The sequence below is a fragment of the Mytilus trossulus genome, chromosome 5 (genome assembly GCF_036588685.1).
Source record: "Mytilus trossulus isolate FHL-02 chromosome 5, PNRI_Mtr1.1.1.hap1, whole genome shotgun sequence".
Classification (NCBI taxonomy): domain Eukaryota; kingdom Metazoa; phylum Mollusca; class Bivalvia; order Mytilida; family Mytilidae; genus Mytilus; species Mytilus trossulus.
Genome location: NC_086377.1, coordinates 28,395,844 through 28,408,771, shown reverse-complemented (window position 1 = coordinate 28,408,771; position 12,928 = coordinate 28,395,844). Strand labels below are relative to the sequence as shown.

General features: G+C 31.0%; 1 protein-coding gene across 2 annotated transcripts in view; it reads left to right on the top strand.

The window, feature by feature from the left end:
- The window catches only part of LOC134718722 (adhesion G protein-coupled receptor B1-like), a 65,234-nt gene that overhangs the window by 36,209 nt on the left and 16,097 nt on the right, over window positions 1–12,928 (top strand). For both annotated transcript variants that reach the window (XM_063581407.1, XM_063581409.1), the window contains 3 exons: window positions 2,308–2,450; window positions 6,838–6,984; window positions 9,419–9,513. In XM_063581407.1, coding sequence (XP_063437477.1) covers window positions 2,308–2,450; window positions 6,838–6,984; window positions 9,419–9,513 — 385 coding nt within the window. The remainder of the gene's footprint in view (window positions 1–2,307; window positions 2,451–6,837; window positions 6,985–9,418; window positions 9,514–12,928) is intronic.

Sequence of the window (12,928 nt, the reverse complement as noted above, 5' to 3'; positions counted from 1 at the left end):
ATTTCCAAATTGTACACAGGAAAGTAAAATCAAAATAATACAAATCTAACAAAGGCCAGAGGCTCCTGACTTTGGACAGGCGCAAAAATGCGGCGGGTTAAACATTTTTATTAGATCTCAACACTCCCCTATACCTCTAGCCAATGTAGAAAAGTAAATGCATAACAATAAGTACATTTAAAATTTAGTTCAAGAAGCCCGAGTCTGATGTCAGAAGATGTAACCAAAGAAAATAAACCTTGTGGAGAGGGCTAACATAGGCTATGCCTGTTGCCCAATCCATTTCAATTTAATATTTGAATAAAATATTGTTTAAACTAAAATAAACCTATTCCTGAAATAGAAAATTCTTAGTGTTTCTAAAATTTCAAATTTTGTGAATTTTTATACTCCCGTTTACGGTAAAGTGTTGTCAGTCCGTTAATTAAAAAAACTGGGAATATTCCAGTTTTCAGACACTAACGCAAAAAAGCTTTTAACTTTTTTAATGAAACTTTGATGAATTATCTATATCTACGTAAATGAGTGCTTTTCGATGTGTCATATTTTTACGTTTCCGAGTTTTCCAAGAATTATCAATAACGCTCGAAGTTGAAAGAAGGATTCTAAGAAATTAAGTAAAACATAAGAAGAAATATTATAAGAACACTCAAACTTGAGAATTCATAATGTATATCTCCTTATTCCAAACCCCCGATTACCTACGGAACAGCATAATAACCATCACTTGGTCTTCTGGTGTTCTAAAGTGAAACTTTTACTAAAGTTATGCTTTTGTTTAGTTGTGCTGGATGTATAATACAATGCTAAGTCTGGTCGGAATTGGGGCGTTACTTTCGATACCTGGTGTAAATAGAGTGCCACTCGACGGAACCCTTGAATCAAGGCTTGTTGCAAGGTAAAATATCTGTTTCTATAAATGAAACTAGTACTCCAGTGATGGATCAAATTACCCGCTCTTCGTGTGGTCGATCTCTACCTTGCAGGACGTACCTATTGTATTGTGAAATTGTTCTTGTGATGAGTATGCATGCTAAATGAAAACGAAGATGTGTTATGATTGCCAATCAGACACCTCTCCACAAGATATCAAATAACTCAGAAATTACTAGCTAAAGTTCACCGTGTGGCCTTCAACAATAAGCAAAACCCATACCGCATAGGCCCGAAATCACCAATGTAAAACAATTCAAACGCGAAAACTAACGGCCTAATTGATGTACAAAAGAAATGAAAGAAAAACAAAATGTTACACAGCAACAAACGATAACCACTGAATTACACGATCCTGAGTTTGATCCGGCGCATACGTATAGAATGTGGCCAGGGTAAACATGTAAGCGGTATCCCTAACCCTGTAACTTTGGACAGTGGTGTAACAACACAAAATAAGAACGACTAATAAAATCAGTGGAAAAATTCTTAACTAATAAGTGGTAAAAAAATAGAAAAACATCTTACAAAATCATAGAGTGGACGTGGCTGTGTACTTGTACATCCCATCAATAAAAAGACACCAAGTACCGATCTGAGAGTATTCGCAGTTACTGACAGCTAGTTCAAAGCCAATACCATCTAATAGAATAAATCATGCATCTGAGACTAAAATTTAATTATCAATCACTACACATCCAACATCCAATGGTTTTAGTGTAAATAAACAGTCAGAGAAAAAATATGATATGTTTGCTTCTTGTCGTTAAGCAAATTACAATCATCAATCGACCTTTACAGCCGGTCAAAGCGTAATTATTTAGTTATTTGTTAAAATTTGGTTTTTTAGGTAATTGTATGGTGGTTATATCCTCATCTGTTTGTCTCTGACGGATATTTCTCACCTTGTTTATCTCCTTAATTTTATGTCATACTCGAAGAGGAGCTCGAAATCGCGGTACAATTGGACAAGTGTTAAAGAAAAATAGTTTTTAGATTTCGCGGGCAATACGTCATTTAAGCATTTGTGGAAGCGTATAAGACACGAATTGATAACGGTCTCCGAATTAGGTTATCTTCAAAAAATTGGCGGTTTCTGTAGAAAAATTATTGTTTCCAAGACAAATTTAGGCAGTAAAAAACGCTACATTTATACCTCATATCATACCACAAATATTTCCGACTTTGTATGGATTCAGAGGACATGATGTTCAATGATATCGGTATCTTCCTTTAGTAGCATAGATTCTTTAGATTTTGGTATTCTTTTCAATTATTCGTTTTAAGTTTTAACGTGCTGCATTCCAAAAACTGACGTAGACGGTAGATGGCTTTCGTACTTATGACATAGGCAATGTTGATATATCGTTTCAGATAAGCAACCCCTTGCTACATTCAAATGTGTTGGTGGTATTGGAATTACTACAAAATTTGTTGATATACAAGTCAACCAAAAATGTTTATTTGGAGATCTTTCCACGTCTGCAGTTACAGATACTCTCAGGAATTTGACTGAGGTATTTATACTAGTTATAGTTTTTTTTTATTACAAGTTTCGTTTACAATTAATTACTTAACAGTGTTTGGATGGTTGATATAATTTCTGAATAAAAATAAGTAATTAGATATTGGGAGAAGAAAACAATGCAATGTCGTGACAACTATAGGCGACGTAAAAGTAACATTTAGTGTTTTTTTCACCCAACAAATGTCTGGAGAAAAAACAATTGTACTCTGACTTCCCGCTTCCTCGTAGAAGTTTATTAAGTGGATGACAGATATAAAAGTTAATTTCGCAGGTCTTTTATTTAGAATTTAAAATTGAGAATGGAAATAGGGAATGTGTCAAAGAGACAACAACCCGACCAAAGAGCAGAACACAGACGATAGCCACAAATTGTTGTTCAACGCAGCGAGAAAATCTCGCATTAGATCCCAGGCTCCACCTGACCCTAAACAAAATGTCGAAATTATGAAAACATAGATTTACGTCTTTACGTTAAAAAACAACATGTAAGGTTTCTGCTAGAAAACAATATATCAATCAATCAACGATAATTTCAGCATTCACAGAACAATGCATATGGTGTCCTATAAACTTTCTTTTGTGGGACTGCTGAAATATAGAGACGAATGATTTTCACCCATGGGGTGAATGGGGAAAACACTCTCCGGCAGTAAAACCCCTGTAGAAGTTGGGCATCCGTTTAAGGTAGCACAATACAAAGATTTTATAACTCCAACTCCCAAGTTTTAAAATGCTGTAACTTTCTTAATAATGCTTGAAAATTTATAAAAGAGGTAGTTTTGGATAGCTAACAGATTATTCTTTCAAATTGATGCAATGTTAGTATTATGAAAACAATTATGTAACCAATTATAATGTTAACTGTGTCTAAAATATTTTTCACCAAATTTCCACTTTCAAATGAAATTAGCATCTGCATAGGTATCCCTAGAGGGTTGATTTTATAACATGTTGTTCCTATGGCCATTATCTACAAAAGGGTGTCTCAGATTTCAGATAGAATGTATAGAACAAATTTTACACCTTATTAAACATTATCTTCTTTTATGTGGTAAGGATGTTTACACTAATTAGAGATTTATGAGAGAATGGAATACCATAGAGACAATCTGAGACACCCTTTTGAAGCCCATGATGTTTTGATTAAGATTTCGTTAAAATTTTCTGTATAGTACAAGAGATGATAGAGCTAAATTCATTCAAGTGAACTTACCTAGATTTTGCCACTAATTACGTAATAATTAATTACATAATGATTGCATAATAAAAATATTGCATTCATTTAAAAGATTAATCTTTTATCTATCTATATATACCTCTGTTATTATTTTCTATGCATTCATAAGAAAGTTACAGCATTTCAAAGGTTAGTGATTGGAAGTAAAACAATCTTTGTATTGTGCTACCTTAAAGGTGCGGGATGTATGAATAAGCAGACACATGGAAAGTCATTTTAACTAATCGAAATTAAATTTTAATCGAAACGCGCGTCTGGCGTACTAAATTATAATCCTGGTACCTTTGATAACTATTAACTACTTGTACATGCAGATTCAGTAGATGATTGTTAGCAATTTTTCAAGAACTTTTGAAATGAGACTGTATTGTTTGAATATAGATATCAAAAGTTAGCACATGTTGATTGCAATTAAGTTTGTTGCATTTTTAGTACTAAGCAGCTGGTCAGAAGAAAAAAAATAATAAAAGCCAAAATGTTTGTAATTTGATATGCCAAAAATCACCAAGTTTTACTTTATATTAGGTAGGAATAGTCATTTAAAGGAACCCGTGATCAAGATTAAGTTTTCCTTACCATGTCCATATTCCATATACTATTAGAAATAGGTCATCTATGTCAAGATGAAATTGAGAATGGAAATAGGGAATGTGTCAAAGGGACAACAACCCGACCATAGAAAAAAAAACACCAGAAGGGCACCGACAGGTCTTCAATGTAGCGAGAAATTCACGCACCGGAGGCGTCCTTCAGCTGGCCCCTAAACAAATATATACTAGTTCAGTGATAGTGAACGCCATACGAATTTCCAAATTGTGCACAAGAAACTAAAATTAAAATAATACAAGACTAACAAAGACCAGACATGTTTATGAGATCTCAACCATCCCCCTATACCTCTAGCCAATGTAGAAAAGTAAACGCATAACAATACGCACATTTAAAATGCAGGTCAAAAAAGAAGTCAGAGTCTAATGTCAGAAGATGTAACTAAAGAAAATAAACAAAATGACAATAATACACAAATAACAACAGACTACTAGCAGTTAACTGACATGCCAGCTCCAGACTTCAATTAAACTGATTGAAAGATTATGATTTCATCATACGAATATCAGGCACAATCCTACCCGTTAGGGGTTTAGTATCATACCATCATAACATATATGAGAAGAACATAACCCGGGTCATGCCAACAACTGGTTTTGGAATAAATGTGTTTAGTTCCGATGCAAAGACCCTATAAGTTAATCAATATTAACGCCAAAATATGCAATCTTTAATGACCTGACAACAGTATCGTAACTAAATCCCTTCTTAATAAGTCTATTTAAAGGTTTTGTTAGTTTCTGAAAGAAAAAAAAATTGGATGTGAAATACCTGAACGTATAAGGAGTCTGCATGTTGAGCTATATTTACGAATGATGTCCTTATACCGATGATAAAATTTAGTAAATATTTTGACTTGTTTATGATATCGAAAACCCTGGTGTAATATTTTTTCAGTAATACATAAATTTTTCTCGTTAAAATCTCAAACATTATTACATACACGAATCGTACAAGTTGAGATATATATATACACCGTAAGATGATGACAACGGAACGTCACCATCTGAAAATGGATGATTAACGATAGAAAATGAAAGATCATCTCTTTTATCAGAAATTTTAGTATTAAGTTTTCCTTTAGTGATAAAGATATCAAGATCGAGGAAAGGGCAGTAGTCATTGTTAGTATTAGCTTTATTTAAAGTTAGTTCAACAGGATACATTTCTTTAGTATACATACTGAAGTCGTCATTATTGAGAGCCAAAATATCATCCAAATATCTAAAAGTATCATTAAATTTGTTTATCAGATGTTGTTTCGATGGGTCTGTGCTGATTTTTGTCATAAATTGTAACTCATAGCAATACAAAAACAGGTCCGCAACAAGTGGTGCACAGTTAGTCCCCATTGGAATTACGATAACCTGACGATATACGGAATCTCCATAGCGAACAAAAATGTTATACAGTAAAAATCCAAGCGCATATATAGTATCAAAGCATGTCCAATTGACATTGTTTTTTTGTTTATTGCTACTAAAAAATTAACAAAGAGTTTGAACATATATAGCCCCATTCTGACTTTTTAATTACCCATTTAATTAGGTGTGTGAATTTTTCCTTAATGAGAATGTGAGGTAATGTGGTATACAGGGTAGAAAAATCAAAACTTTGAACAGATTCAAAATCACCAATATAAGAAAGCAATCAAGTACTTCCAACGAGCTCTTGATACTCCAAAAGTAAATAATTCCACTATTTTCGAAGGCCTTATTTGAACAATTTATTCTCAGGTTTTTAATTGTACCAAGTGAACTGGTAAGAAGAATAGACAATTTAGTAGTGGAATGGTAATGACTTGAAGACGAAATAAATCTATATTTGTAAGGTGTTTTGTGTAGCTTCGGAAGCCAATACACAGTTGGGTCTTTCATTGTATTTGGTTTTGCTTGTAAAGCGGTAGCTAAAAGTTTATGTATGTTACAGTGTTACAAGAGTATGGAAATATTTGATTTTCTTCCAGCAGGATTCAACAGATCTTGAACTCATTTTCATAGTTTATTGGTTAACGTTTTGTTTTCATGATTATGTCCTTATCTCGTATGCTTTAAGAAAAAAATCAACTATTATAATTGGTATATATCGGTGTTTTTTGTTTTTGTATTTTATATCTTTTTTCATACGACAGTAAAAGGTAAAATAACAAAAAATACCGAACTCCAAGAAATATTCAAACGGAAAGTCCTTTGACACGTGGAAAAATGAAAAGCTCAAACACACCACGAAGTCTTATTTCTGACTTGATACAGGTGTTTGCTTATGTTTTTGATTTGGTGGATTAACATAGTTTTATATCTAGCTCAACATCTCGCATGACTGACAGTCGCATATAATTCCATTATATTGACACCGATGTTTGAGTGAAACAAACAAACATAATTACAAGTTTATTCTGTTTTCATTTGACCCATATTAATGCTAAAAGGAATTTCTTCGACATAACTCTTTCCTAAAGGTATATGGGCTACTTGTGCTTCTTATTTTTGATCTTTTACTTTTTGAATCCATTTGGTTTTTTTCTTCGCAGGTTAATATTGATGAAAACACGGTAAACAAAGTTCTAGAAACTTTAAGGAATTTGACATCTGACCCAACTCCACTTACAAGTATTGATATCATAGACACTGCTGAGATATTAGTGAAGGCATCTAATGTTTCAAATTTGAATGAAAAGGTAAAGTATGATTAAATTTACAATGAGTGTAATTTTCGTTTAAATTATAATTGATCATACTATTCTAGATATATTGCAGTGCACATATATTTTTTTATATGATAAATAAATGTGGTCTATGTATTTTTTTTTCTTTTTATTCCGTATCAATATTAGCATGGAAACAAACTCTGTAACCGTTCCATATACATGATATTTCACTTGCTTCCTCCTTTATTTTCCGTTTAGCTTCCACGTTTGACGCCATTGATTGATTTTGATTTAAAAATTTCAGAAAAACATGACAGATATGAATGATACAAATTAGTCGAATCGATAGAAAGTTCACAAATAATTTTGGAAATATGCTTTTTTTAAGACAATTTTCATACATTTATCCCATCTGATAATAAACATGATACCAAAGTTACATATCAAGAGTCATTATTTTTTAAAGGGATACCAGCGTTTAATGGTCAAAATATTGGGTCCTCAATGCTCTTCAAATTAGAACTTGTTTGGCTTTATAACTATTGTGATCTGAGCGTCACTGATGAGTCTTTTGTAGACGAAACGCGCGTCTGGCGTATTAAATTATAATCCTGGTACTTGGAGAATTTTTTGTATGAGGCATTTTTTCAAATTTGAAAGATGCTATATTAAAGATGAAACAAATACCATAGCTGAGTATTTAGCCCATTCATTCGAGTATAATTTTTTTATATGGAATAATCATATAAAAAGAAGATGTGGTATGCTTGAACATTAGCAAATATCAACCAGAGACCAAATCACGAAGATTTAAGCAATCAAATGAACATATTCTGTTTAGTTTATTTGTACAATTTTCGATTATACGGAAGTTCTGTTGGAAACCAATTTATAAATTTCTCCCAATTATAACCTAAATAAAGAGGCTCAACGAAATTATTCAATAAAAAAAAGTCGATTATGATCTGGAAATAGAATGATGTGACCATTCTAGGTTTTCAGTTTGCAATTTGCTGAATTTTAATTAATTGTTAGTTATTCCATATAATGCTTGACTTTTTATCATTTTAAGAAAATATAATAAAAAAAAAACAAGAAAAATTCAAAAGGGGGAAGTCCAGAAGTCCACACGAATTACAAAATTAGGGATTTTCAATCAATTAAAGGAGTGACCACTTATTTTCTCAGTCTCTTTATTCTTAAGTAAGCGACAAAATCAGACATAACATTCATTGTGACTTTGGCTTTAGTAGCTAGAGGTCATTTGTTACTTTGAGATTTTAAAAACATTATTATCTTACGTAAACGTAGTTTGACTAATTTCACAAAACCTGCAGAAGAAAAATGTAAAACCGAGGGCTAAAGGTGTAAACACAGAAAAATATAAAAACAGTAGGTCATTTATAGATAGTTTTAAAAATAATTTTAAAGGTCTTTTAAACAGATATAAAGTTACTGTTTGGTTTTAATTCCAAAACTGAAATATACAAATTAAACCAATTAGTTCTTCAAGTGCCCATCACACCAATTAGTTCTCTAAAATAATGATGCATTATTTTTTTAACAAAGCAATCTAATATTTACAATTGCTACAAAAATGGATCATTTCAGTATTTATTATTAACACAGTTTAGAACGGTCTATTTTTAAAGAGGATATAATTTATTAAAAAAATAGTGAAAATGATATCAATTTACCTGTGAAATATAAACGGTATTCAGGATAAATATTTAGTTGAAAATATTTCTTAATAGACAAGTTCCCTACAAGCACTATTAAAAAATCAAATGAACCGCTCTTTTTTTTTATTGTCCTTCATTTTAAAAAAACTTTCCCGTCACACAAATTTACAGATATTTAAAGACAGAAATATGGTATACATGTACATCACTTATCGACAACTGTAATTTAAAAATGAAACCATATGATTTGTATTTAACTGTAAAGTTTCTTGGATTAACAGCATTAGAGTTTCCTTATTCTTATTAGATTAAACATCCGAATTCCGATACCAAAGGTGCCAATTTGTCAGCACCAGATGTGCATTTCAATAATAAATGTCTGTTTACTTTTGCATGAGGCCAGAATGTGATAAAGTTCAAAACTTGAAGAGTTATTAAACCAAAAAGGAGAATTAGTATAGCTTTAACCTAGCAAGGAATCAGAGTATTTGAGGAGGGAGATATATTCCTTAATTTATAATAGTGTCCAACAGTTTGTAACAGCGAATTTTAACACACAATATCAGTATTGTCATGCCTATGCAAACGTATTAAATATACATTGCGCTGTGATATCGTCAATGGAACTTTTAATAGATAAAACTTAAAAACAGTACATAATTCAAGCAGTTTTCTTCTTGAAAACTTGCAGTAAATAACTGAGTATTAAATTATTTCTCTGTGGTTTGAAATTAACTTTTGTACCAAAGTAAATAGATATTGATGAGCTATCTTTTTTCTAGGCTTTGACAGATATCATTGATACAATCAATAGTTTTTTAAGTGTCGAACCAGAAACAATTAAACTTGCCCAGGAAGATGGCAGTGCATCAAACAGGTATTATCTTTAAAAAAAAATTACATTAATTATGTTTTAGAACTTTTAGTATGACTTTCGGTCTAGGGTAATCGCATTTAATAATTCAATTATTTTATTTTAAAAACATTGCATCCAACTTTTATCAAAAGCAAGAATTTAAGTTCATACTAGCTGTGATGCACATTATCCATAACTGTTTATCTTAGAGATAAATCATTTAAAATATTACTCGAAATATTACTCGACCGTTATGAACAAACTTGTACTTATTTTCATAAAGCAGTTTGAGGGACAGATTATTTAATTTCATCCTGTTTTGGACTAGATTATTATTTTTTCAGTTTTCACCTGTAAGGAAAACGATACTATTTATTCTGCCATATGCGACAATACTAACATTTTCTAAATTTACCAGTTTTTATAATAAAAACCTGGATAAAACAGTTATGTGTGGTGTTAGAACTTTATTATTGTATTCTAAAAATTGAAGCCAAATAGTATCATGACCAATTTCCAACGGAGCTTGTTTATGTTATCCATGCCCACCGTCATTTTGCACCAAATTTATGAAATTTTGAAAGCCTTTTCGAATAATTCTCTACAAAATATTTCAATAGGTTTTAAAATTTATATTATAAATTTACACACTGTAGTTATTCAAAGATAAAAAAAATTATTGTACCCTTACATCCAATCACAGCGCTCCTAATTTGACTTCCTTCACCTGTCTTGGGTACACAAAAGGCCAACCTCATGCTGGGAAAATTAAATACTACCGTTTTCCCTGTAAATAAACTCATCATAGATACCAGGATTAAATATTGTATTTACTCCAGACGTTTTGTCTACAAAAGACTTATCAGTGACGATCGAATTCAAAAAAGTTAAAAAAAAAATTAAAAAAAAAAAAAAATTACGAAGTTGAAGTAGAGTAGAAAAACATTGAGTAGAAAAACATTCAGTTCCAAAAAAAACAAACTTTAATGATTTAAAATCCAGTATTATAATATTTTGAATTATGTTCGTCTCTAAATTTAACCATTGCAAAATATGAAAGAGTTAAATGTAGGAGCTTCTTGTCTTATTCTTGAAGATTTCATTTATATATTATCAAGGATATCGCTTCTTCTTGAGCTACAGGTACCCCATAAATTACAACACTAATTAATACGACATCCTATTTGTTTGTAAATTCAATTTTAAGATGTGTCATTAAAAAATGTCAGTGTTTACTCGTTCGCCTATATCATGAACGTATACATTTTGTCAGTATAACTTAATCTGACTTGATCAAACAATCATTGATTTACAATGCTTAGATCAACTGTTTTCAATGATTATCGAAAGGTTACATTTTTGTCGAGCCTTCGACTTAAGTCGAAAAAGCGAGACTAAGCGATCCTACATTCCGTCGGCGTCGGCGTCGTCGTCGGCGGCGTCCACAAATATTCACTTTGTGGTTAAAGTTTTTTAAATTTTAATAACTTTCTTAAACTATATTGTATTTCTACCAAACTTGGACAAAAGCTTCTTTATGATCATTAGATAGTATCCAGAAGTAAATTTTGTAAAAATAAAATTCCATTTTTTCCGTATTTTACTTATAAATGGACTTAGTTTTTCTGCGGGGAAACATAACATTCACTCTGTGGTTAAAGTTTTTGAAATTTTAATAACTTTCTCAAACTATCCTGGGTTTGTACCAAACTTTGACAGAAGTTTGTTTATGATCATAAGATAGTATCCAGAAGTAAATTTTGTAAAAAAATAAATGCATTTTTCCGTATTTTACTTATAAATGGACTTAGTTTTTTCTACGGGGAAACATAACATTCACTCTGTGGTTAAAGTTTTTGAAATTTTAATAACTTTCTCAAACTATCCTGGGTTTGTACCAATCTTTGACAGAAGTTTGTTTATGATCATAAGATAGTATCCAGAAGTAAATTTTGTAAAAAAATAAATGCATTTTTCCGTATTTTACTTATAAAATGGACTTAGTTTTTTCTACAGGGAAACATAACATTGACTCTGTGGTTAAAGTTTTTAGAATTTTAATAGTTAAAGTTTTTAGAATTTTAATAACTTCCTTAAACTATCCTGGGTTTGTATCAAACTTTGACAGAAGCTTGTTTATGATCATAAGATAGTATCCAGAAGTAAATTTTGTAAAAAAATGAATTCATTTTTCCGTATTTTACTTATAAATGGACTTAGTTTTTCTGCTGGGTAACATTACATTCACTCTGTGGTTAAAGTTTTTAGAATTTTAATAACTTTCTTAAACTATCCTGGGTTTGTACCAATCTTTGACAGAAGCTTATTTATGATCATTAGATAGTATCCAGAAGTAAATTTTGTAAAAACAGAACTCCATTTTTTCTGTATTTTTCTTTTAAATGGACTTTAATTTTCTTCCAGTTTACCTTACATACAGTCTGCAGTTAAAGTTTTCAAAACATTTATTATATTCATTAAACTATCATAGATTTTTACCAAAATTGGACAGATTAGCTTCTCACAATCATAAGATAGTATCAAGAGGAATATTTTTATTGACTTTTTTCCTCAGTTTTGTTGAGCCTGCGATTTACAGCAAAAGTAGGCGAGACACTGGGTTCCGCGGAACCCTTACAAATTTTTGTTATACAAATAGAACTCACTGTGCATGTACTATATACAGTACTTGAAAGCCTATGATGTATAAGAACCGAAACAGTCGAAGAGCTAGCTATATCACCAAAATGAACCTTGAAATTCAATTTCATGTGAGGTCAACTTTGCCTAAACAATTACAAATATGAAGATATTTTCATGTGACCAATTATCAGAGTGTTGCGTATAGTCTTTATCATGTAACAACACCTACATATACACATATTTTCCCCATCTTTGTCTTCGAGCAAACCTGTCTGCTATGAATGGTCTTTTAAAGAAGAAATATTATGTCAAACGATTTGATTGATTTATTGATTGATTGTTGGTTGGTTGCTTAACGTCCAGTGACAAATATTTCATGCATATCCAAACGATTTTAAATTGTGAAGGTTAAAACAATAAAGATAAATAATTTTACAGAGTAGGTTGTTAATTATTTTTTTTTCATTTTTTTGTACAATTTTAAGAAAAGATCGTTTAGATTTATCAACACAATACACATGCCATATAATAACTGCAATAAAATGTTTATAATCATATTTAATTATTTATTTTCAAACTTTGGTTGTTCGTTTGGATATTTTGGAACTGTATAAAAATTTTCACAAAATTTGAAGTTGTCTTATTGGATTCGTAAAATGTTGTTGCTTTTGCGTTGTGCTACAAAGATATTCATAACAATTGCCATTACGTTGATGATAATTTTGCTGAAATAATCAAGAATACAATAATATACTTTAGTAATTTACCACATGGCGCTGACTCCGAATACATT